Consider the following 21,825-nt stretch of genomic DNA (forward strand, 5'->3'; position numbering starts at 1 on the left):
CACAATCACCCTATACTCAAATAGGCTGATTAGGAAGGTAATCATAAAGTATTCAAACACAACGACTGAAGCTATAAGACCACCTACCTAGCATTTAGTAGAAAGCACACAACATAGGAAAACATACAACTTCTTTCCCAATTTTAAGAGATTGAGGTGACCATAATAGTTCTTGTGCTTTTATAGTTGTCATTTAATTATCATAATAACCCTATAAAATAAGCACCATTTTTAAAGGAAGAGGACAACAGTGAGAACAACTAACTTAAGTTGATCATGGTAACATAATGTGTAAATGGCAAAGCTGACTTTCAAGCCCAATACATCTGACTCATTTTGGGCTCCTTTTCACTGTCTCAGCAGATCTCAACCTTGACTCACAGCAGAATCACCTCTTGAACTTAAAAGAGGAATAATGGTCAATTTAGAAGCACTAGTAAGTTCAAATGGTTGGAAGGTAGCACATTGCTAACACAAACAAATTTGTAAGTTTAAGTGCAGATACAAAGTTCTATCAATGACATAAGAATAAAATTATCTTTTATAAGATGGTAAGAATTAAAACTGAAGACATGGTTGACTAATAGCAGCTAGTTTAAAACAAACCTGCTGGGCATAGTAGTGTATGTAACCTAAGCATCTCAGGAGGCTGAGGCAGGAGGATCTCGAGTTCAGAGCTAGCCTCAGCAATTTAGTGAGGCCCTAAGCTGTTTAGCAAGACCCTAAGCAGTTGAGCAAGTCCCTGTCTTTAAATTAAAATATAAAAAAGGGAAGGGGATGTGACTCTATAGTTAACCATCCCTGGCTTCAATTTCTAGGAAAACAAAACAAAACAAAACAAGACATAATCCTAAATTTAGTATAGAACTAATCTTAATCCTATACAAGGATAGTGAGAAGAAGCTAGGTAACAATTGCTAATAGTATTCCTATTTTTGAAAGTATGCATTGGGATTCAGTATTTGTGCTTTTCTTTAAATAAGTCCAATCATATAGTTTTGCCATCAATCAACTATTACTCAAAAGAACAGCTTATTCTTTAAAGGAAATGCATTGCACATATTTGCAAGGGCTCAAGTATATATATGTATACATGTGTTTTAAAATATTATAAGGTCCCATTAAGTCCAAACAAAGTACCCTTAATATTTTATTTAACAAAGAAGCCTCAGGGATCTTATTTCTAAAAACTTGATATAAAGTACTAGAAAAAAACAATAGCAAATACTATTCACTAACATATATACTAATTTTCACATAACTAAAATTTCTACCAAAAAAATAGTCCACATCCAAGAATTAAGAAAAACCCATTTCACAGGTTTACTATGGCATTTTGACCCCTGGGAGATAAAATAATAATAATAATTCTTTTTAATAGAAAGTATTCCATCCTCAGCCAGGTGCAGGGGCTCATGCCTGTACTCTCCAATGGCTTGGGAGGCTGAAGCAGGAGGATTGCAAATTCAAGGTCAGTCTCAAAAATTAGCAAAGCCCTAGCAACTTAGTGAGACCCTGTCTCAAACTAAAAAAATAAAACAGGCTGGGGATGTGGCTCAGTGCACTTTTGGGTTCAAACCCTAGTACCAAATAAGAAAGTATTCCATCAGATGATCATCATCATGTAAAAATCAGTCAATGAATAGTCACAATGTTCTCAGATACAAGCACTTGATAGTAGTGCACAAGCCTAAGAGGTATGTGTAGGAAGAAACCTCAAACTCACTGAGCTCCTTCTTCAAATAAAATTAGGCACAGCCAGATTAAACTAAAGATAAAAATTTCTACTCTTTCTATTCATACTCATAACAGTGGTCTTCCTTCTCATTCTATAAGAAATCCCCATCATCAAGGTGATATGCTAAGATTCTCGCATACATTCTTTTAAGAATATACTGAAGAAAAGGTTTTCAGTGGCCTCTCTTCTAACTAATGCAAAGGAGAAAGAAAATTAGATGGTGTAATTGGATATATAAAATCTGTAATGAAAACAGAACAGTAGCTCTAAACAAATTAGAATAATTTAGTTGGGCACAGTAGTGCATGCCTATAATCTCAGCAGCTCAGGAGACTGAGGCAGGAGGATTTTGAGTTCAAAGACAGCTTCAGTAATTTATCAAGGCCCGAAGCAACTCAGCAAGACCCTGTCTCTCTAAATAAAATATAAAGAGCTGGGGTTGTGGTACAGTGGTTAAGTGCCCCTGGTACCAAAAAACAAACAGAAGTTAGAATAATTTCATAATTATTTAAATTGTATAAAATAAATATTTTTAAATACAGCTGGGCACAGGGGCACACACCTGTAATCCCAGCAGCTTGGGAGGGTGAGGCAGGAGGATCCAAGTTTGAGGCCAGCCTCAGTATTTAGTGAGACTCTGTCTCAAAACAAAAAATAAAAAGGGTTAGGGATGTGGTTTAGTTGTAAATGCTTCTGGGTCCAATCCCTAGTACAAAAAAAAAAAAAAAAATTAAATATAAAAAAGACAAAGTGTTAACTAGGTCTTACAAATGTTCCAGAATGAGCCAGGCATGGTGGCACATGCCTTACTCCCAGCTACTCAGGAGGCTGAGGCAAATGATCACAAGTTGGAAACCTGTGTAGGCAACCACTTAGCTATATCTGTCTAAAAATAAAATAAAAAGAACTGGAATATGTACTGTATACCGTGGTAGAACACTTGTAGAGTGTGTACAAGGCCCTGGTACTGCCAAAAAACAAAAGGTTCCAAAATGACACCATGATTGTATATAATGAAAAAGACTATCTTTTCTAGTACTAATAAAATAATTACTACAGAGGTTAAACATGAGAAAAGTCAAAGAAGTGCACACAGAGTTCACATTCCTTAATAATACAGTCCCCAATTTAAGATAGTTCAGCTTAAAAATTCCCAACTTATGGTGTACAACTGCACCCACACAACCATTCTTTTTCACTCTTAGTACTTAGCATTTATTATAAAATAGGCTTTGTGTTAGATAAGTTTGCCCAACTGTAACCTAAGTGTTCTGAGCATATTTAAGGTAGGCTAAGCTAAGCTATGATGTTCAGGGTGCTAAGTATATAGCATGTTTATATGACCTGGTAGTTTTTTTTCTTAGTTCATGAAGCTATAACTTCATCTTAAATCAAGGAGCATCTGTGTATGTAATGCCTGGTTATTAATACCAACTTTTGAGAAACTCACATATACATGTTTGAGAAAAGACAAAAATAAACCAAAAATTTTTACATTTGAATGATTTCTCCCTTACTCTATTACAGACATTCATTGAGTACTATTATTTTTATAATAAAATTTCAATTAAAAATATGCTTCAAGATTATAGCCCATTAGAATGAAAACTGATTTATCTTTGTATATACAATATTTACCTGGTTCCTCCTTAATGATTAGGGTCTTATTTTCTTCTGGATAGGCAACAGGTGGCTGCATCGCTGAGCAATCTTCTAAATTTGTTTCATTATTAGGTGGTATATTATAAATAAATCTCTTTGTAGTTTGGTTTTTCCTCCTTGTTTTGCCAGTGTCTTGAATTCCCTGGGAGACCATGTTATTCCAAATAAATACTTTTGTTTGACCTTGAGATTCATTTTCAGCCAATTCAGGAGAACCATCCTGGACCCAATTACTGTCATTCATTTGGTAGTTTTCTATTTGGCCCTCGTCGACATTACAACCATCATTTTCAATTTTTATATTACTTGCCAAATTGGTAAGATTCCGTGTTGCCCAAAAGCTGGCAATTTTTTGATCCCGTGAAGACAGACCATCTCTATTAACTGGTTTTCTGTTATTGTAGTCCACAACTACAGACTCCGGAGCTTCTGATTTAATGCTTATATTTAAGGCATCTTTAATGAAATTTCGGCAAGTTTGAACAACTTCACTCATTTGAAGGTAGCTGGCCACTGTCATCACTTCAATGGCATTTTGGCTTGTGAGCACCAGGTTACCAGAATACAAGAAGTCCAAGATGACTGAAAAACCTTGAACTGCAGCAATATCTAAATGGGTAGTATTGTTTTGGTTAGGGCTTTCTTTGTTTGAAACGCAATATAAAGTCTTAAAGAAACGGCTGCCTGCAACCAGGATGTTCTTATGAGCTTTAAAGATTTTCCCGCTCACCACAATGCTGACATCACAAAGAATGTCTTTCTTTCTCTGTTCATCTAGTTGTCGAAGAAGTTGATAACAATAAGAGTTCTCATTTGGCCTACTATTAAAGTCACAGTACCCCTCCTCTGATGGAATTTCTGATTCCTGTAATTGAATAAAAAACATTAATATTACATTTTATTTACATTTTAAAGTCCTTAACACAAGGAAAACATTTTCATTACCAATGTAAGTTTTTAAAATGTACTAATCAAACAATGTTGTAATCATCATGCCTTGAGAATAAAATGATCATCATCCCAAATATTGAAAGGAATGGAGTGAATAGTATGGTGCAACCCATTGCTATTAAAAGATAAATGGAACATATCTGACAGGATAAGCAAGATTTCATTGATTTTTCTTTTCAAATATAAAATAAAGACATGATTTGAGAATTATTTAAAATTAAAATCAAAACAGCAATTATTTTCTTAAGAAACTTTCATTTATGGAAATCAAAATAGTTTGCTTAATCTCTTAACAGGAAAGCAGCAATCTCCTCTATGACAAAACATAAAATATCCAAGTTATAATACAATGGACATATCACCTAAGGTCATAAAACTATAAACTGCATAAGTTAACATTTCTGAATTTAAAAATCTTACAATTTTGCTTATCAATCTTACAGGTATTCACTACTGTTCAATTTTGCATTGCTCTAGGTGAATTCCTATACAATAATCAAAATTGTGTGGTTCATTATAAAATATGATCTAATTTCAGAATGCTATTTGTACTCTAGTTATTAATCATGTGTTCTTGGAAAAGTCACTATCCCTGAGTTGTCTTCTTAAATAACAAAGCAGAACTACAAATATTAGTTTTAACAACCTTATGACTTTCTTCATTCAATGACTAGGCTGGTAAACTTCCTTCAAGCAGAGCTATAATATCCCTATAATCCTACATAGTGCTTTGCAGTTATTAAACTTTGCTAAATAACTAATCATTTTTTTCCCAAGAGAAAAACTGCTAAGACATTTCTAGTAGAAAGGATGACAGAAGCTGAGCATAATGGTGCATGCCTATAATCCCAACAGCTCAGGAGGCTGAGGCAAGAGGATACCAAGTTCCAAGCCAGCCTCAGCAACTTAGGGAGGCTCTAAGTAACCTATGGACCCAGTCTCAAAAAAATAAAAAGGACAGGCTGGATATGTGGCTCAGTGGTTAGGCACCCCTGGTTCAATCCCGGGTGGTGGAGAATAAGGATGACTGAAAAGGCTGACCTTGAGTGCTAAAAATTTTTAAGTGCTAAAATTAAGTGCACAATAAATGAAGCTACACACACACATACACACACAAAATCTATTTTATGAGAATAGAGAAAAACATGGAAAAATACAGGTCCAGAAAGGACCTGAAGAGAGGAAGCAGTAGTAAGGAAGATAGGACTGCAAAAGAATTCTTAGAAACATTATTCTAAATGGTTGATTCTTAATCACAAAACTCCATTTATCAAGGAAGCTGAGGAAGAATACAAGGTTAGCCTTACCAATTTCAGGAGACCCTGCCTCAAAAATAAATAATAAAAAGGACTAGAAATGCAGCTAAATGATAAAGCACCCATTCCTCATACCAAAAACAAAAACAAAAAACAAACTTCATTTAACCCAACTGCAGGTGTGGCAAACGTATAGCTTTATGTCTGAATCCTGGTCAAAGGAAGCTATACACAAAATAATAGCAATTCTCTGAAACTAAAACATAGCCCATTTGAGAATTTCTGTGCTATTTCCAGGGTTGGGTGGCCAACCAAAAGAAACAAAATATTAGAATTCCAGAACACTTCAATGTTCCATAGGGATAATGGAGCTAGTACTATAAGACTGCTACAAAATGAAGCAATCAGAGTAGAGAATTTCTTTTCATTTTCACTTGACTTTTAGCAGTCTCCCTAACCCCTCTTCATGTCTCAGGTGCATAATGCCATTCTACCACAGCAAATCTCCCCTCTCCCCATGTCCCCCTACATCATACCAAAATGTTCCATGCTCTCAATTAGCTATTTCTCTCTCCTACCCACTCAATCCTCTGTAAAAATAAATAATAAATCAAAACAAATCCATTCATGAGCAAACTTCCAAATTTTTCATTTTTTTTGGGCAGATGAGGGAAGAGAAGTGAAGTTACAGGGTTTTTTTGTTTATTTTTGGTGATGTTGAGGATCAAACCAACAGCCTCATACATACACACAAGCTCCAAGGGGTTGCTTTACTTAGATCATATATATAAACTAGTATGGTGTAAAATATCAAAACATTAAGCAAATGGTAATGAAAATATTTAGTGCTCATGAATATAAAGAACTAAGACAATACTAAAATGCCTATAATCATTACAATTACAGCATAATTTTCAATAAAGCCTCATACTGTTTACTTAATCTCCCCTTTGAGACTATCTGAATGAAATTTTATTAATTTGTCTATGCTCTTTATAGAAAATTCTGAACATGAATAGGAATCTTCTTTTAGTGTAAGCCTGACACTAAACTTTATTATACATGCTGTACCTAGTCAGCAAGCTCATTTGGTTCAAAGTTCTAATAGATATTTCAAAAAAAGCATCAATATTTGAAAGAAACAAAAATTTTAAACACTGAATAAAAATTTGGCAGCACATCCATAAAGTGTTTGTGGAAGCAGCAAACTAACATTTACAAATCAAGTACCACTTAATGTTTAAATAACAAGCAGTTGGAAGCCCTTTGGGAAGTGGTTATGTCTAATTGTAACCATCTCCTAGGTTATAGTCAACATGTCCTGTATTTTCTGGATGGGTCCCATCAATTTGTATAAGAGTCTCTGCCTTCATCACACCATAATGTTCTAATTTTTTAAAAATAACCCAGTCAAAAGCTTATGTACCAAATATTTGCCCATTCTATTTTGACATATCAAACACTATGCAACTGCTATTTTTCTCATACTACTGTACAAAAATATTAACATTTCCCTACTTTTACAAGCAATACCAGCAATTTCTTTTCACTAATTATTAAAGGACTATGCTGTGTTTCAAACAACTTTTAAATATGCCCTTCAAAATGAACTGTTTCCAAGTCAAGAGTATATGTACTCTCCTAGGAGATTATTATTTAAGGAATTTGAGCAATACAGCTAAATATGCACATAATAAAATAAACTGCCAATATTATTTGCTGAACCAAATAAAAGTTAAAATATTCTTAGTACTAGTAACACAATCTTACAGTAGATTCTTAAAAACTCCAGGTATTGCTCTCTTTGGTTTCTTCAATATTCTATTTCCACATGATATTTTGGTGGCATTAGGTATCGCAGATAGTTTTTAAATATAAAGATGAAGTTTAAATATCTGCACAACTGGTCTCTTCAAGCGTAGAAAGATCTAAACAAGAAGACTTTAAAGAAATGGACATCCAGACCTAAATATGAAGTCTTAAATTTAATCTGTGAAAATGCTCAAGTAAAATCATTAATTTTAAACTGGATAAGACCTTAGGATCAGTTCTTCCAAAGTTTAGAGAAATGTCCACTTAAATTTTAACTTATCTTTATTTCCACAGGATGCTAACAAATAAAATTAACACTTAGAGGAAAAAGCTCTTAAAAGCTTAAAAAAAATCCTACTTTACTCATTCATTTAATAATCATTAACAGATTACCTACTTTTAGTCAAAGCCTATGCTTAGAAACAAAATAATTTAGTTTCAAACTTTTAAGTTAGTATTAGTAGAGAGAACCTTCAGGTACTGAAGAAAATAAATAGATGTTATAAGAGCAGAGCCAAGGTCTTCTATTCCAGTTTTTTTTAATAGGTATTGCAATGTTTTTTGAGAAGAAAGGAGATCTTAGCACACTCAAAGAAGAGTGAATAAGAGGGTGAAGTAGATTCTAAGCAAATGAGACAGCATGAGGAAAAAAAAAATCCTAAAATGGTCAACAGAATCCCCAGAATTCTAGATCCATCCAAAAACTTCAAGGTGCCCCGCTCATCCACTTATGCAAATATGAACATTTTTTCCAGGGGTAAATGTTCATCATTTTCCTCAGATTTATAAAAGAATTAGATCCCTGAAAGATGAAGAAACTGCCCAGCACAGTGGTACACACCTATATTCCAGCATTTTGGGAGGCTGAGGATCAAGTTTGAGGCCAGCCTGGGTAATTTAATGAGACTGTGTCTCAAAATTTAAAATTCTTAAAAGGACTGGGATGTAGTTCAATGGTAGAGTATCTGAGTTCAATCCCCAGTACCACCACACCACCATCACCCCCCCACAGACAAAAAAAAAAAAAAACCCAAAAGCCCAAAATATGATCAAGAACCACTGCTATGGGGGGGGGGGGGGGGTTGTGGCTCAGTGGTAGAGTGCTTGCCTACCACGCATGAGACACTGGGTTCGATCCTCAGCACCACATAAATCTAAAATTAAGATATTGTGTCCACCTACAACTAAAAAATATTAAAAAAAAAAAAAAAGAATCACTGCTATGGGAACCTTACAGAGTTTTTAGAGTGTAAAGTGTATGTAAATAAAAGCATGGGATATATTTAGACACAGAAACAGAGATAGACACACATATATAAATTAAAGCTGGGGATTGAACCCAGGGCCAGAGTTTTTAGAAGCAATGACAAGACTGAACTGGTAGGCAGAAGATGTGACTGTAGCAGCAATGTGGAGAATTAACATCAAACCAAGTCTGCAGATCCTGTGACCAATACTGAATCTACTGTTAATAGTACAATGTACGTACAAGCAACAAGAACCTTAAGTAGGGAAAACAGATATTAATGGAGGGTGGCAGCAATGTGGAGGATTAAATCAAACCTAGTCTGCAGATCCTGTGACCAATACTGAAGCTACTGTTAATAGTACAATGTACGTACAAGCAACAAGAACCTTAACTAGGGAAGACAGATTATTAATGGAGAGGGAAAGGCAGAACCTAATAAAAAACTGAAAGGTTAAATCAGCAGAATTTTTAAAATTTTTTTAGTTGTAAATAGATACAATACTTTAAATTTTATTTTTATATGATGCTGAGGATCAAAACCAGCGCCTTCCACATGCAAGGCGAGCGTTCTACCACTGAGGACAACCTCAGCCCAAATCAGCAGAATTTAAACGATGAAATAAATACACAGGATAAAAAGGCAGGGAGGAAAACCTGTCCTGTCTTTTAGCATTCTAGTTTGAGAAATTAGATGCCAACTTGTAGAGAAAACAAGACCACTACCTGGTCTCAGCCCTTGTAAGGAACAGAAGGAGAGAAGCTAACTTTTGCTGCAAGTAATACAAACTTCAAACAGCTTAAAATCAATCCATTAGTGAGAGGAAAAGGTTGTTTAGCTAAAAATCAACAAGTAATATTTACTTCTGTACTCAGAATTACAGACCTTTTTCAATAAATGATTAGCAGAGAGGACATTTCCAATACAATCAAAGTGTAATGTAAAAGTATTAAAACATCCAAAATCTGCATTTTGTTGCAACCCAACAGAACAGCATGTTAGACGAAAACATTAGTTTCCACTTCTAAATTCAGATTTTAGGGAAAAAAATCAAATTTGATTTATAGAATATGACAATAAACGAGGCTATGGCAAATGGGATAATAAATAATACCTGCTAATGATACTAATTATAATAGTTGGTAGAGAAAACAGAAGCTCTACTCCTTTGCAGTCTTCTATCACCTCTATGATGTCCTTCAGTAATGACATTCTCTTTTGTAGCTTAAGCAGCTCCTCAGAAATTCTAATTCTGTGGTGGTGGTGGTGAGATGAACTTCATGTAATTTTAACATCCAGCCAACTCTGATTATCGAAGATATGCTTCATTACTAGCTCCCTCCTCAAATTCTAAACAACCCACAGCACGAAACACAGGTGCCACTAACAAAAAACACATACACATTTGATCATACTTTTCTCCTACTTAAAACTGCTATCATTGCCCATTTGTTAACAGAAAATGCAATCTTTAAAACATAAAGAGATCCTCATGACCTATTCACACTTAATTTTTCATCCTGCTCACTAACCAAACTATCCCTTTTCTCAGATACATGAAGACACCATTATTCACTTTCCTCATGCTGCTTCAAACTGCAATGCCAGAATGCCCTTTCCTCCTTGTCAATGCCTATTTATTTAACATAGTTTGGTTCAAGAACCAATTCTGTGAGCTTTTTTCCAACCCACTGCGTGTAAAACTGATTGCCTGATTCCCTTTAGTGTCTTCACTGTACCCTGAACATGACAGTATCTTATTTTTATCATCATGTCAGTCTGTTGTTACTAGATTACAAGTTCCTTGAGGGCACAGAAAATCTTATAAGTTTTTTTTTTTTATCTTCAGTGCTTTGCTTTTACCTAATATAGATAAATTTAAGAAGTAAGATGCCAATCCTAGATATACAATAAGGTATATTACCAAACATTTGGAAAACAAGGATTTTTACTTACTCAATGAATAAATGAATTACAATCATTATACAATGGTAATTTATTAATATATTTAAGGATGAGCCTGTGGTTTATTTCTCCTTTTCAAAGGTCTTTCAGACTTTCTTCCTAAATGGTTAGAATAACCTTGAAGGCCTAATTTTTGCCCAAAATAAAGAAGGCTGGTAGACATGACTTATCTTCTTTATTTGTTCCACCTGGCATCAAAATCTCAATCAGATCATTGATCTGAATTCACTATTTCTGGATGTTACAGTAATTATTTGGGTGCATGTTGTAGGCTTACTAAACCAGAAAGGGTTGACAGAAGGAATGATTTAGGAAATGAAAATTTCACAACTGGGCAGAAAGTGGTTTGAGCTGGTGAGAAAGTGAATGCCCCAGGAGGCTAAGGCAGGAGGATCATAAACTTGAGGCTAACCTATGTAACTTAACAAGACTGGGCCTCAAAATAAAAAGTAAAAAGGGCTGGGGATGTAGCTCAGTAGTAATGTGATCCTGGGTTAAATCCCCAGTATCAAAAAATAAAAATGGTTTGAACCAAGACACAGAAGTCAAAACTGTAATTAAAGCAATTTTAGAGTCCTCTGGGCCAAATGGTCAAATCATGAATGAGCTAATCATTGACTCTGACTATGAAAAGATAATCCAGTTACTCAAAACTGTAGATCCCAGCTGGGCATAGAAGCAAAGGCCTATAATCCAACCTACTTGAGAGACTGAGGCAGGAGGATCACACGGTTGAGACTGATCTGGGCAATTTAGCAAGATCCTATCTCAAATAAAACAAAGGCTGGGAATATAGAGCTTAGGGCATGCCTAGCATGGTAGTGGTTAAAATCCCCACTACAAGAAACTAAGTCCTTACCACTACCACCCCACAAAAACCAACAATACATTTTCCTCATATCCAAATACAGAACACCTCTAACATAGAAGGTTCAGAACACAAATTCAAAAAGCATGTTTAAAAAGACTCTCCAGGAGTAGTCTAATTTAAAGAGTAGTCTAATTTAAAGAATACAAATAGTCATCATGCCTACAGTTCCAGCTATTTGGGAGACTGGAGAATGGTTTCAGATCAGGAGTTTGAGGCCAATCTGAATAATTACCAGGAGATCCCCATCTTAAAAAAAAAAAAAAAAGTCATAATTTTTCTTCCAGCCCTTCCCTCATGTACTTGAATTGAACTCAGGGCCTCTCACTAAGTGCCTCTCAAATGTAGGGAAGCAATCCACCACTGAGCCATGTATCTCTAGCCCTTTAAAAAAATTTTTATTTTGAGATGGGGCCTCACTAAATTGCTGAGACTGGCCTTGGACTTGGATTTTTTTTTTTTTTGCCTCAACCTCCCAAGTCACGTATGCACATGCAATATCATATACAAAATACCAAACTTTTTAACGGTTATGTTCAAATATTTTTGGCACCACCAAAAAAATTAACAAGCGACTTTTCTTGTTTATAGAAAGCATGAGAAATAAAAATAACCCTTTGTGATAATTACTAAGATACTCAAACACCTCTCAAAAAACCAGACCTTTTTAAAAGGAAAGGGGTTGGGGGTATATCTCAGTGGTAGAGTGCTTGCCTAGCATGCACAAGGCCTTAAGTTTGATCCTCAGCACCCACCAAAACAACAATGATGGAAAAAATAAAGGGAATGAACTACTTTAAGCCTCTAAATTCTTGCCCGAATTCCAAAATTCAATTTAATGTTAAAACAATATAAAGCAAATGCAAGATATTCTTTGGGAAGCCAAGAAAAATTACATGATGAGGGGCAGGCTCAAAATGGCTAAGTCTGGGGGTATAAAAATGGAAAATGGTTTGTTCTCTAGAATCAAGAGTGAATCCATGAAAAAGACTTCAAAGCTGAAAAAAACTGGTGACACTAACTTATGATGTAGCAGGCCACAAAAAAGTTCTTAGGGTTGGAGGTGTACCTTAATGGTAGGGCACTTGCTTGGCATGTGTAAGGTCCAGGATTCAATCTCCAGCACTGCCCAAATTTAAAATTCTTAAACAAATCTTGTATTAGATGTTTGCCTGTATTAAATATAAGTAATCATGACAATAAATAATCATTCTTATTTACTAAAAAATTATATGTTGCCAAATATACTTTGTATACATAAAGAAACAAGTTAATTAATTTTCCTGTTAAGAAAATAAGAGGATCAGGACCCAAGGTCTTGACCTTGGGCAAAAAAAAAAATCCTCTCACAGACTGTGTTATACTGCCTCCTATAGGTAATCAAAGCCTGGAGGGCAACAATACCACAGTACTTAGGATAGCAAGATATCCTCTAAACTAGGTTAGAATTTAGAGAAATGAGGAAGATCAAAGTGGAAACATCCAAAATCCAATCAAAGGAACCAATGTATATCTTTAAGACAAACAGGACTTTAAATTTAATAGAAAAAAAAACTTTCTAAAAGTAGATAGCCTATAGATTATATCAAAGGGCAATTTCCACAGGGGAACAGGGAAGGAATAGTTCAGAAGTCAAGTTTGGAAAATGTTTTAACTATAAATGAATTCTGTGATCCACCCATACTAAGAGATACACCCATACAAAGTCTACCATAAGGGTACCCAACTAATTCCCCCATCCTCTGACTTCAGGTTCACTAAGCAGCTAATTATAATTTGTATTCCCATTCAGATTTGCCTACAGGGAGAGACTGATAAGAATAACTGGTCCACTGTAGATTAAGAAAATTCATTCCAATTGTCTTTTAATTTTTTTCTAAATACCAAGCTACCATAATAGAGAAAATTAAGCTTTCATTTTCACAAGTTATGGGCCTCTATTATCTTATAAATAACTTTAGAGATACATTAACCCTTGAATGCCTTAGATCACTCTTTTTGTGAAATGGAAACAAAAATACTTTGTGGACTAAAGTTAATGTGTTTTTGGTACATAAAGACAAGAAAATGTTCTAGCTCACTCAAATGCCCAAGTTCACAAAGCTAGAAACAGCACAAAGCTGGGATCTGAACTCAGATTTACTCCAAATTCATTATTTTCCCACTACAACATTCCTAATAGGTTCTAGTGTCAGTTGTCACCCAGAACTTTACTTAAACTTTCTGGGTTTTATTTCTCTAAAAAACGACCTTCCTTCTAGGGCTGAGGCAACTATAATTTGTGTCCTACTCCACCAAAAAAAAAAAAAAAAAAAAAAAATTCATCCCTAACTTCCAAGAAATTTTTGGGCTATGTCTGTGGGGTTACTGGTGTACTTAATTAACTCCAGTATAAGTGTACTGAATGGCAGGATTGCTCCCATAAACACCATAGCAAGGGATTAATACCCGAGTAGAACTATCTGAGCACTGACTTTCTAAAATCAATGACTGGCTATCAGTACAAAAAGAATGGATTTCATCCCCCAGCTACAAGGCTGTCTAAAATTAAAGTCATAAAAAGGAAGACTGATAAACAGTCTTGAAAAGGCCTACCAAGATGGTTAGGTTACTAACTTTTGACAAGAAATGTTAAAATAAGGACTAAAAACCCACACAACTTTGTAACCAAGGACTTGTGATTTTTCACAGTTTGGTAAATAAATTCCCTAACAGTCCCAATCGAATGCTCAATATCTTCACGTAAAACACTTCCAATGCTAAGTTTAAAATACTTCATGTAAACTGTGTTTACAAGACAAAGTTTTAAAAAATTAATATAGAAATATCATGGAACAGAAATATGAATGAAGTGAATAAAAACAATAATTTGACAAAAGCAAGCTTGGCAAAGAAGGTTCAACAAGTTCAATAGAGATGAATTTAGTAAAATGATTCACAGGAGAAAGGAGGGTTATTCAAATAACTTCCTCTATATTTACATACAACTCTCAGATTTCACATTATCTTGACCTGATATAAGAATTTTTTCGGGTGGATGTTCTCCTCATAGAGGTAGCGTCTAAAACTTAAGGGAACTTTTTAATCCACTCTTCGCAAAGCGTTGCCAGATTTGACTTCCTCTAAACACCAAATATCTAGGAACCTAAGGCGGCTTCTAAAATCACAGCTAATAATTTTTTAGCCCAAAGTTAAGCTTTTAGGTTAAAACCTTCAATCTCATTTTGTTAAACTTTCCTTCTGATTCAATCTGATAAGCAGTCTGAGTCATACAAAAAATACAACAAATTCATTGCTAAGATTAGAAAATTCTCATTTCATCCCCTCCCCCCCCACACACACAGACAACTTTTCAAAACTTTGTTCCCAGGCTTTCTAAACCCCCACGCTTAAGTTCCTCGCACCTCTGTCAATCGGAACGATGCCTTCGCCCAGGAAAATGGTTTTTTATTTAAGTTGATAAGCCTTTTCCCAAAAGACCTCAAAAAGCAGGATATACTGTACCTGGGCGTTGGCTTCGTGGAGTTTGTGCTCGGTGGAGACGTGGTGCCTCAGAAGCAGGGTTTTCTTGTAGTTACGGGTCCCTCGAGAAAGCTCATCGTGCCCCACTTGCGGAAGATCCACGCTTCCCCCATCATCAGGGGTCTTTTGGCACCAGCCGCAAAACATAAGGCCAGTATCCTTTGAATATCGCAGCCAGGGAAAATCCTTGAGCCAGGAGGTCTGGAAAGAGCACTGTAGCTTCTGCATTAGGGACTTGGGCCGCGCGAGCGGGAAGTGCTGGACAGTCTCTCCTTCGCCAGCTCCCACACCGCTGCCCTCCGCTTCATCCCCACCATCGCCGCCCGACCGCCTGCTGCTGCTGCAGCTGCCGCCTTCCGCCCCACTGCCGTCGCCCAGGCTCGCCCCCTCCTCCTCGTCCTCGGTGCTGTCGCTCAGGGACGCGCCGTCCTGCATCAACTCCTTCCCCTCCAGCGCGTCAAGCTCCAGATCCACAGCCGCCGGCCCTCGCCCATTGAAATGCCTCAGGGGCCACGCCGAGGTCTCCGGGCGGCCGCGGCTACTGCTATTGTTGCCGAGACCCCCGCCGCCACCTCCTCGGAAGGCCAGAGTCCGACGGTTCCTTTCCGCTAGCAAAGGGCCCCCCGAGCCACCGCCGCCCAGCGAGGTGGGGCCGACCGCGTCTTGGGGGAGCAGCAACTCCTTGGTTTCCTCGGCGGCGGCGGCTGCCCCAGTGGAGGCCTCCAAGTGTTGGGGCTCCAGGCCCTCCAATTCCGTTTCCTCGTCGGCCCCCCGCCCATTGGGCTGCTGAAGCGCGGGCGGCGCTGGCGGCGGGGGCTGTCTTGGCTGGGGCTGCTGAGGCCAAGCCGAGGCCTCCCCGCCAGCGTTATTGTTCGTGGAACCGCCGCCGCTGGCGGTGACCAACCCGCCTCCTCGGAACGCCAGCGTCCTGCGGTTCATTTCACTGAACGACATGGCGCGCGCCGCCGCCGCCGCCCGGTGCCCCGGCTCGCGCCCGGCCTCGGGCCGCGTCCCGCGCGCTCCCCGCGTCTCCCCCTCCGTTTCGCCCCCGCCCCCGCCCCCGGCGTTCCGGTCTCGCGGGGCTCAGCCTCACCCTCCCGCCCGGCTCGCGCTCGCTCCCGGGGCTGCCGCACGCGTCCGCTGCAGCCGCTGCCGCCGGGCCGCCGCCTCCGGCCGCTCTCCTCGTCCTCCACCCCCGCCCCGCAGCGCTCCGGGCAGCGTCCCGCGCGGAGAAGGGGGCGGGCGGCGGAGCGGTGAGCGGCGAGTCGGGGCGCGTGGGGCCTTCGAAATTGAGAGGCGGAGTGCGGGAGACCCTCCGCTGCCCCCTCTTTTAAAGCCGCGCGCACACACCGACCCTCCAACAGATATCCTTCCTCCGGCGCGCCGAGGAGTCCCGACGCCGCCGCCGGCTTCCGAGGCGCTGAGGTCGAAAGGCACGTTAAACTGCTGGGCTCCGACACATAACGAACCGACAATAAAGCCGGCGGAGCGTTTCCGTCCGACCAGGCCCTGGCGGAGGTCGAATGGCAAATGAACAACGGACCGTGCGCCCACAATGCACCGGGGTAGCAGTAACCGCTGGAGGGGGAAAGGGTGGGGGCCGGGCGGGGGGAGGGGGGCTGGGCTTGGGGTTGGGCTGGGGTGGGGTGGGGGCGCCAGGGGACCGGGAAAGGGGCCGGGCCGCGCCTTCGGCCTGGGGGCGGGGGTGCGGCCGCAGGGAAGGAAGTCGGCTAAGGGGCGGGGGACAAAAGGCCAGGCGTCAGGCTGGGGGTCCCGGGGAGGGGGCGGGCGTGTGCGTCCAGGGCTGGGCTAAGCGGAGGACAAACAGCTGGCGACTGTCAGGGTCTGGCCGCCTCCCCGCTGCCCACACGCACCTACTCTCGCCCGGGACGCTCATTTTCCTTCCCTCGCCACGAGTTCACCTGGGACTTTGGAAATAACTGTGCGGTGGAAGCTGCGCTCCTGCCTTGTCATTTGCTGGGGGCGGGTGGCGGTGGTCAAGGAAGTGAACTTATTTTGTTTCTTCACAAAGACTGGACCAGGCGGTGCCTTTCACGCGAAGAGGTTACAACCACGGACACCTCCTCAGATACACTGTGTGCGCGAGGCAGCACCTCCGGCCCAAGGCAATAATCATTTCACAGAAAACGCACCGCCCCGAGTGTCTTATTGCTGTGATGAAATGGAAATTTAAATAAAAGGTCGAACACGTGCGTTCACTGGGAAGTATTGACATGGGTGTTACATCACCAGCAGCCAATCAGATAACTCCAGTCATGTTTATACTTCTACAAACCACCTTGTGAGTATTACAGTATGTCATAACGTTATAAATATTAGGCAGGGTTTTCCCCGGCAGCGGGGAGGAGTCTGCTTATACGGGCGTTGTGTGCGGCTCCGAAGATTGTATGTGACTCCGAAGATCGTGTTTAATGACAAGCATCATTTTTTAAGACTTTTTTTTAGCTGTTTATATTTCATATGGAATTTTTACATAGAATGATTAGAGCAGATTGAGCTGGAAATGAACCTCCCATAACTATAATCTTAGTGAGATTTTTAAGAAAAAGGTCTTACAATTCCAAGCCCTTAAACTTCTGACTTAAATATTTTAATACGCTAAATTTAGCAAATTCTGAAGTGTTTAAATTCATTTACTAATTTGCAATGTAAGATAAATCTTATTTTGGGGCAAACATATTTCGGGTAAAAAAAAAGTTCTCCAACTGGAAAGATTTTTTTCCTCTTTCAAGAAATATGTTTATTAGAAATCGGAACACTAATATAAAATAAATTCAAAATAATTGTTGAGCCAGGCGTGGTTGAGGCGCAGGCAGCTCCAAAGGCTGAGGTAAGAGGATTAGGGAGTTCAAAGCCAGCCTCAGCCACTCTGCAAGACCAAGTCTCAAAATAAAATGTAACCAAAGGGTTGGGGGTGTGGCTCAGTGGTTAAGCACCCCTGGGGGTTGAATCCCTGATACCAAAAAAAAAAAAAAAAAACACGTTAATGTAGTCTTGTGATTACTGTCTTTTTTTTCTGTTTTTAAGAGAAAAACAATATTTAAGTCTTCAAATATATAATGTGAAATAGGCTATTTTCAAGGTAGCTTTTAAAAACAAATTTTCCTGAACAGATTATAAAATACCATGAACTAAGCACATGCTTGCACATCCAGACTCATATATTGATTGTATAGATTGATTCAAAGCCACTTTCACTTAATTCACTGTAATTTTAGCATCAGTATAGTGTTGTATATCAAACAATAACATTAGTTCTACCTTACAGATTAAATGTAATTTCAATATAAAGAATGACACTACTACCCTCCCACCAAAGGACTTGAACTTTGAGTTATTTTTCCAATGATAAGCTTATTGTCACCTATCCTTGTTGTCCAACCTGGGCACCAGTAATCCACAAGCTTGAAATTGCAATACAGGTCTTCAGGTTGGTGCAGTTTGTAGGTCTATGACCTGGACCTAATTTGTACCTTAAAAAATGAGAGAATTCTCCCTATTGTGCTTTATGTAATTTGTGCCATGTATAAAAGAATTAACAATAATACCATTCTTTGTCCTTAGTGCATTTTTAGAATTCTAGGCATTTTTAAAATATTATATTTTAACCGTTATAGTCGCTTTCCCCATTTAAAAAAGGAGTTACTGAAGTTAATTGCTTAACTGAGATGAAGGTGATGGGAAGTAGAAATGGACTTTTCAACTATAAAATTTGTTTTCATTCCAAAACTGTTAAATTCAAATCTTTGCTTTCTCTCATTTTATATCCCTATTGCACAATAGGTACTCTATTAGTTTATGCTACTGTAATTATATTTGCTTTCTAATGGTGTTAGAATCAACCAAAAGTGTTCAAATTCTTAATGGTGCTATTTTGTTCAAACATATATCTTACCTTATGTTATACAAAATCTACATTGTTGTCTGTCTGGAATTGTTTTATCATGAACTGATTAGAAATGAATAATACTAGATTCAAGTGATAAAAATAAAATGCTTAAATTCTAGGACCTCTGCACTAACAGCCAAACAAGCACCAGTCAGTCTGGTGTGTGTGTGTGTGTGTGTGTGTGTGCGCGCGCGCACATAAGCACACATACATACTTGTGTATATATTTATCACTCTGTGTATATGTATAAATACACACTCACACATGCATAAATATACATATTCAGTTGTTTTCCTCTGAACCCTGAAGGAAGATTGGAAACCTTGAAGGAATCAGGAAAAAAGTTTAAAGGGATAATAATCACAAATATCTCAGAATACCCGATAACAAGGGAACTTTGAGTAACAGAAGGGGATCTCCTGCTCTGTAAATGGAGTTTTTAGGAATTCCCCCACCCCTTCCAGTCTCTTACTAGCAAGCAGGGATCTGTTCTCCCCAATAACCCATATATGTACTGTTAGGGTTCTACCATATTTAAGGGAATTCCCCCTAATGCTTACCAGGGGAACCCCTCAAGAATGGGGCATCCCCAACCAATTTGTCCCCTAATTTCACTTCAGGCAATGTAAAACTGCTGGAGGTTATGCTTGATGTTGTTTTCCCATAACTCTGATGGTGATTAGCTCCTATAACTGGCTCAGTAGTTGATCTTTCATGATCAGACTGTCCTTGGTAGAGGTATGTTGCGTCTATCAGCATTTTTGCCTCTTCAGGGTCTAGAGACAATCACCTATGATGCTATAAGTGGAAATTGACATGATCATCCACCAGAAGGATGTATGTGAGGTTAGGAGACCACCTTATACTCCCCAACCTATAGGCCCAGGCTGGCACAAAATAGGCAAATAAATAGTAAATGTTTATTGGGTAATTTACTGCATCTTCCCTTGCGATCTATTTTGATAAACAAACTTTTCTTCTGTTTGATTTTTATTTTTCTTGGTTAAATAACAGTTATTCTTCAAGTATTGAGTTAATGTTTCCATTGCATTTACATTAAATGTAATAAAATATGACTATAGTTAAGTAATATTACTAGTATCATTATCTATGTAGTTACAGTGAATTACCATCAGTTTACACAGTGTCCTTGTGAATTAAATCAAGGTAGCAATTATTATTATCATTTAACACATGGAGAAACCCTGGTACAAAAAGGTTAACTATTTTGTTCTGGGTTTTTGAGGCAAAAGTTAAGTTTATAAGGTTACCCACAAGAGTAAAATACCCTTCCATCTAAGGCACCCTTTGCCACTAAAGTATGTATTAACAATGTTATATCTGCATAATTTTTAACTACACAAAATTTTTAAATTTCTTGTGCAAATATGCTTATTTCCAGACTTAAGGACTAACATGTAATATAGTCTTCCTTTTCAGTGCCTAGCTAAAATTGTATTTTGGTCTTTATAGGTTGGATCCTAGCATATTTGTTACATTTATTACTATGTTTAATATCATTAAATATTTTAATGATATACCATAATTGATTAATCCTTCATTGTTGAATATTTCATTGTTTACATTTTTTGTTTGGTTTTTTCACATAACTCTTTAGTGACCATCCTCCTTGAAAGTAAAACTTGATATGATAATTGCTTAAGACAAATTCTAAAAGAAGAATTCCTGACAAAAAGAATGAACATTTTTATAAATAGAGATTTTTAAAGTGAACTAGGAAAAGAAATATGACAAAGGCTTTATATCACTGATATACCAAGGGCCATTATAAATAAAATTTTAAAAACACAAATATACACAAAGGAATATATCGGGAAATTACAGAAAAAGAAATACAAATGCTATAGTTCAGACATTTGGGTTTTCTCAAATTTATTTCTTTTTTTAAAATATTTTTTTAGTTGTTGATGACCTTTATTTTATTTATTTATATGTGGTGCTGAGAATTGAACCCAGCGCCTCTCACATGCCAGGCAAGTGCTCTACCACTGAGCCCCAGCCCCAGCCCCAGGGTCCTCTCACATTTCATATGTTAAAACTAAACCTCAGCTGGGAATGATAGCTCACACCTGTAATCCCAGTGACTCAGAAGGCTGAGACAGAAGGATATCAAGTTTGAGGCCAGCCTCAGCAGCTTAGGGAGGCCTTGTCTCAAAAAAAAAAAAAAAAAAAAAAAAGAAGAAAAGAAAAAAGAAATAAACCAATCCCCCCAAACCAGGACCAAATGTTTTCTCTGATAAGTGGATGCTAATCCATAAGGGCGAGCAGGACATGGGATGAGTAGAGGAACTTTGGGTGGGGCAAAGAGGAGGGGGGAGAGGGTGAAGTACACCTTCAGTCTGATCATGAGGTATAGGAAAGATGGTGGAATGAGATGGACATCATTACCCTAGGTACATGTATGATTGCACGAATGGTGTGATTCTACTTCATGTACAATCAGAGAAGTGAAGAATTCTTCATTTGTGTACAAAGAATTGAAGAGCTTTCTACTGTCATGTATAACTGATTAGAACTAATAAAAAAATAAAGTACAAACAAGGTTAATTTAAGGAAAAAATTTTTAAAATAGCACAACAGAGAAAAAAGGGGGGCTGGGGTGCAGCTCGACGTTAAAATATCTCTGGATTTGATCCCTAGTACCACCACCCCCAACACCAGCCCTGTCCCCCCCGCCAAAAAAAAATCCCTTAAAACCTAAACCCCAAGGTTATGACAATAAAAGGTGGGGCTTTTCATTGCTGATTGCATCATGAGGACAGAGTCCTCACAAATGGGATTAGTACCCTAAAAAGAGGCACTTGGGAGATTGTTTGCCCCATGTACAGTGACAAAATAGAGCAGGTACAGAAATCCATATGCAAATATAGGC

The 21,825-nt window shown here is 38.3% G+C and overlaps 1 protein-coding gene and 1 long non-coding RNA gene across 3 annotated transcripts in view; one reads left to right on the forward strand and one right to left on the reverse strand.

Annotated features, from left to right (window-relative positions):
• Positions 1–16,021, reverse strand: part of Zbtb10 (zinc finger and BTB domain containing 10) — a 36,963-nt gene extending 20,942 nt beyond the window's left edge. For both annotated transcript variants that reach the window (XM_058570708.1, XM_046468231.2), the window contains exons 1-2: positions 15,004–16,021; positions 3,377–4,265 (exon numbers count right to left, since the gene is read on the reverse strand). In XM_058570708.1, the coding sequence (XP_058426691.1) occupies positions 3,377–4,265; positions 15,004–15,975 (1,861 nt within the window). In that variant the 5' untranslated portion in view covers positions 15,976–16,021. The remainder of the gene's footprint in view (positions 1–3,376; positions 4,266–15,003) is intronic.
• Positions 16,022–16,146: 125 nt separating this feature from the next.
• On the forward strand, positions 16,147–20,478 carry LOC124109562 (uncharacterized). Its single transcript, XR_006857018.2, has 2 exons — positions 16,147–16,586; positions 17,054–20,478. It is a non-coding gene; the product is annotated as an uncharacterized LOC124109562 (long non-coding RNA).
• The last annotated feature ends 1,347 nt before the right edge of the window (positions 20,479–21,825 follow it).

The sequence above is a fragment of the Marmota monax genome, unplaced genomic scaffold (assembly GCF_021218885.2).
Source record: "Marmota monax isolate L192 unplaced genomic scaffold, Marmota_monax_Labrador192_F-V1.1 WCK01_AAM20220418_F8-fsc00115, whole genome shotgun sequence".
Lineage (NCBI taxonomy): Eukaryota > Metazoa > Chordata > Mammalia > Rodentia > Sciuridae > Marmota > Marmota monax.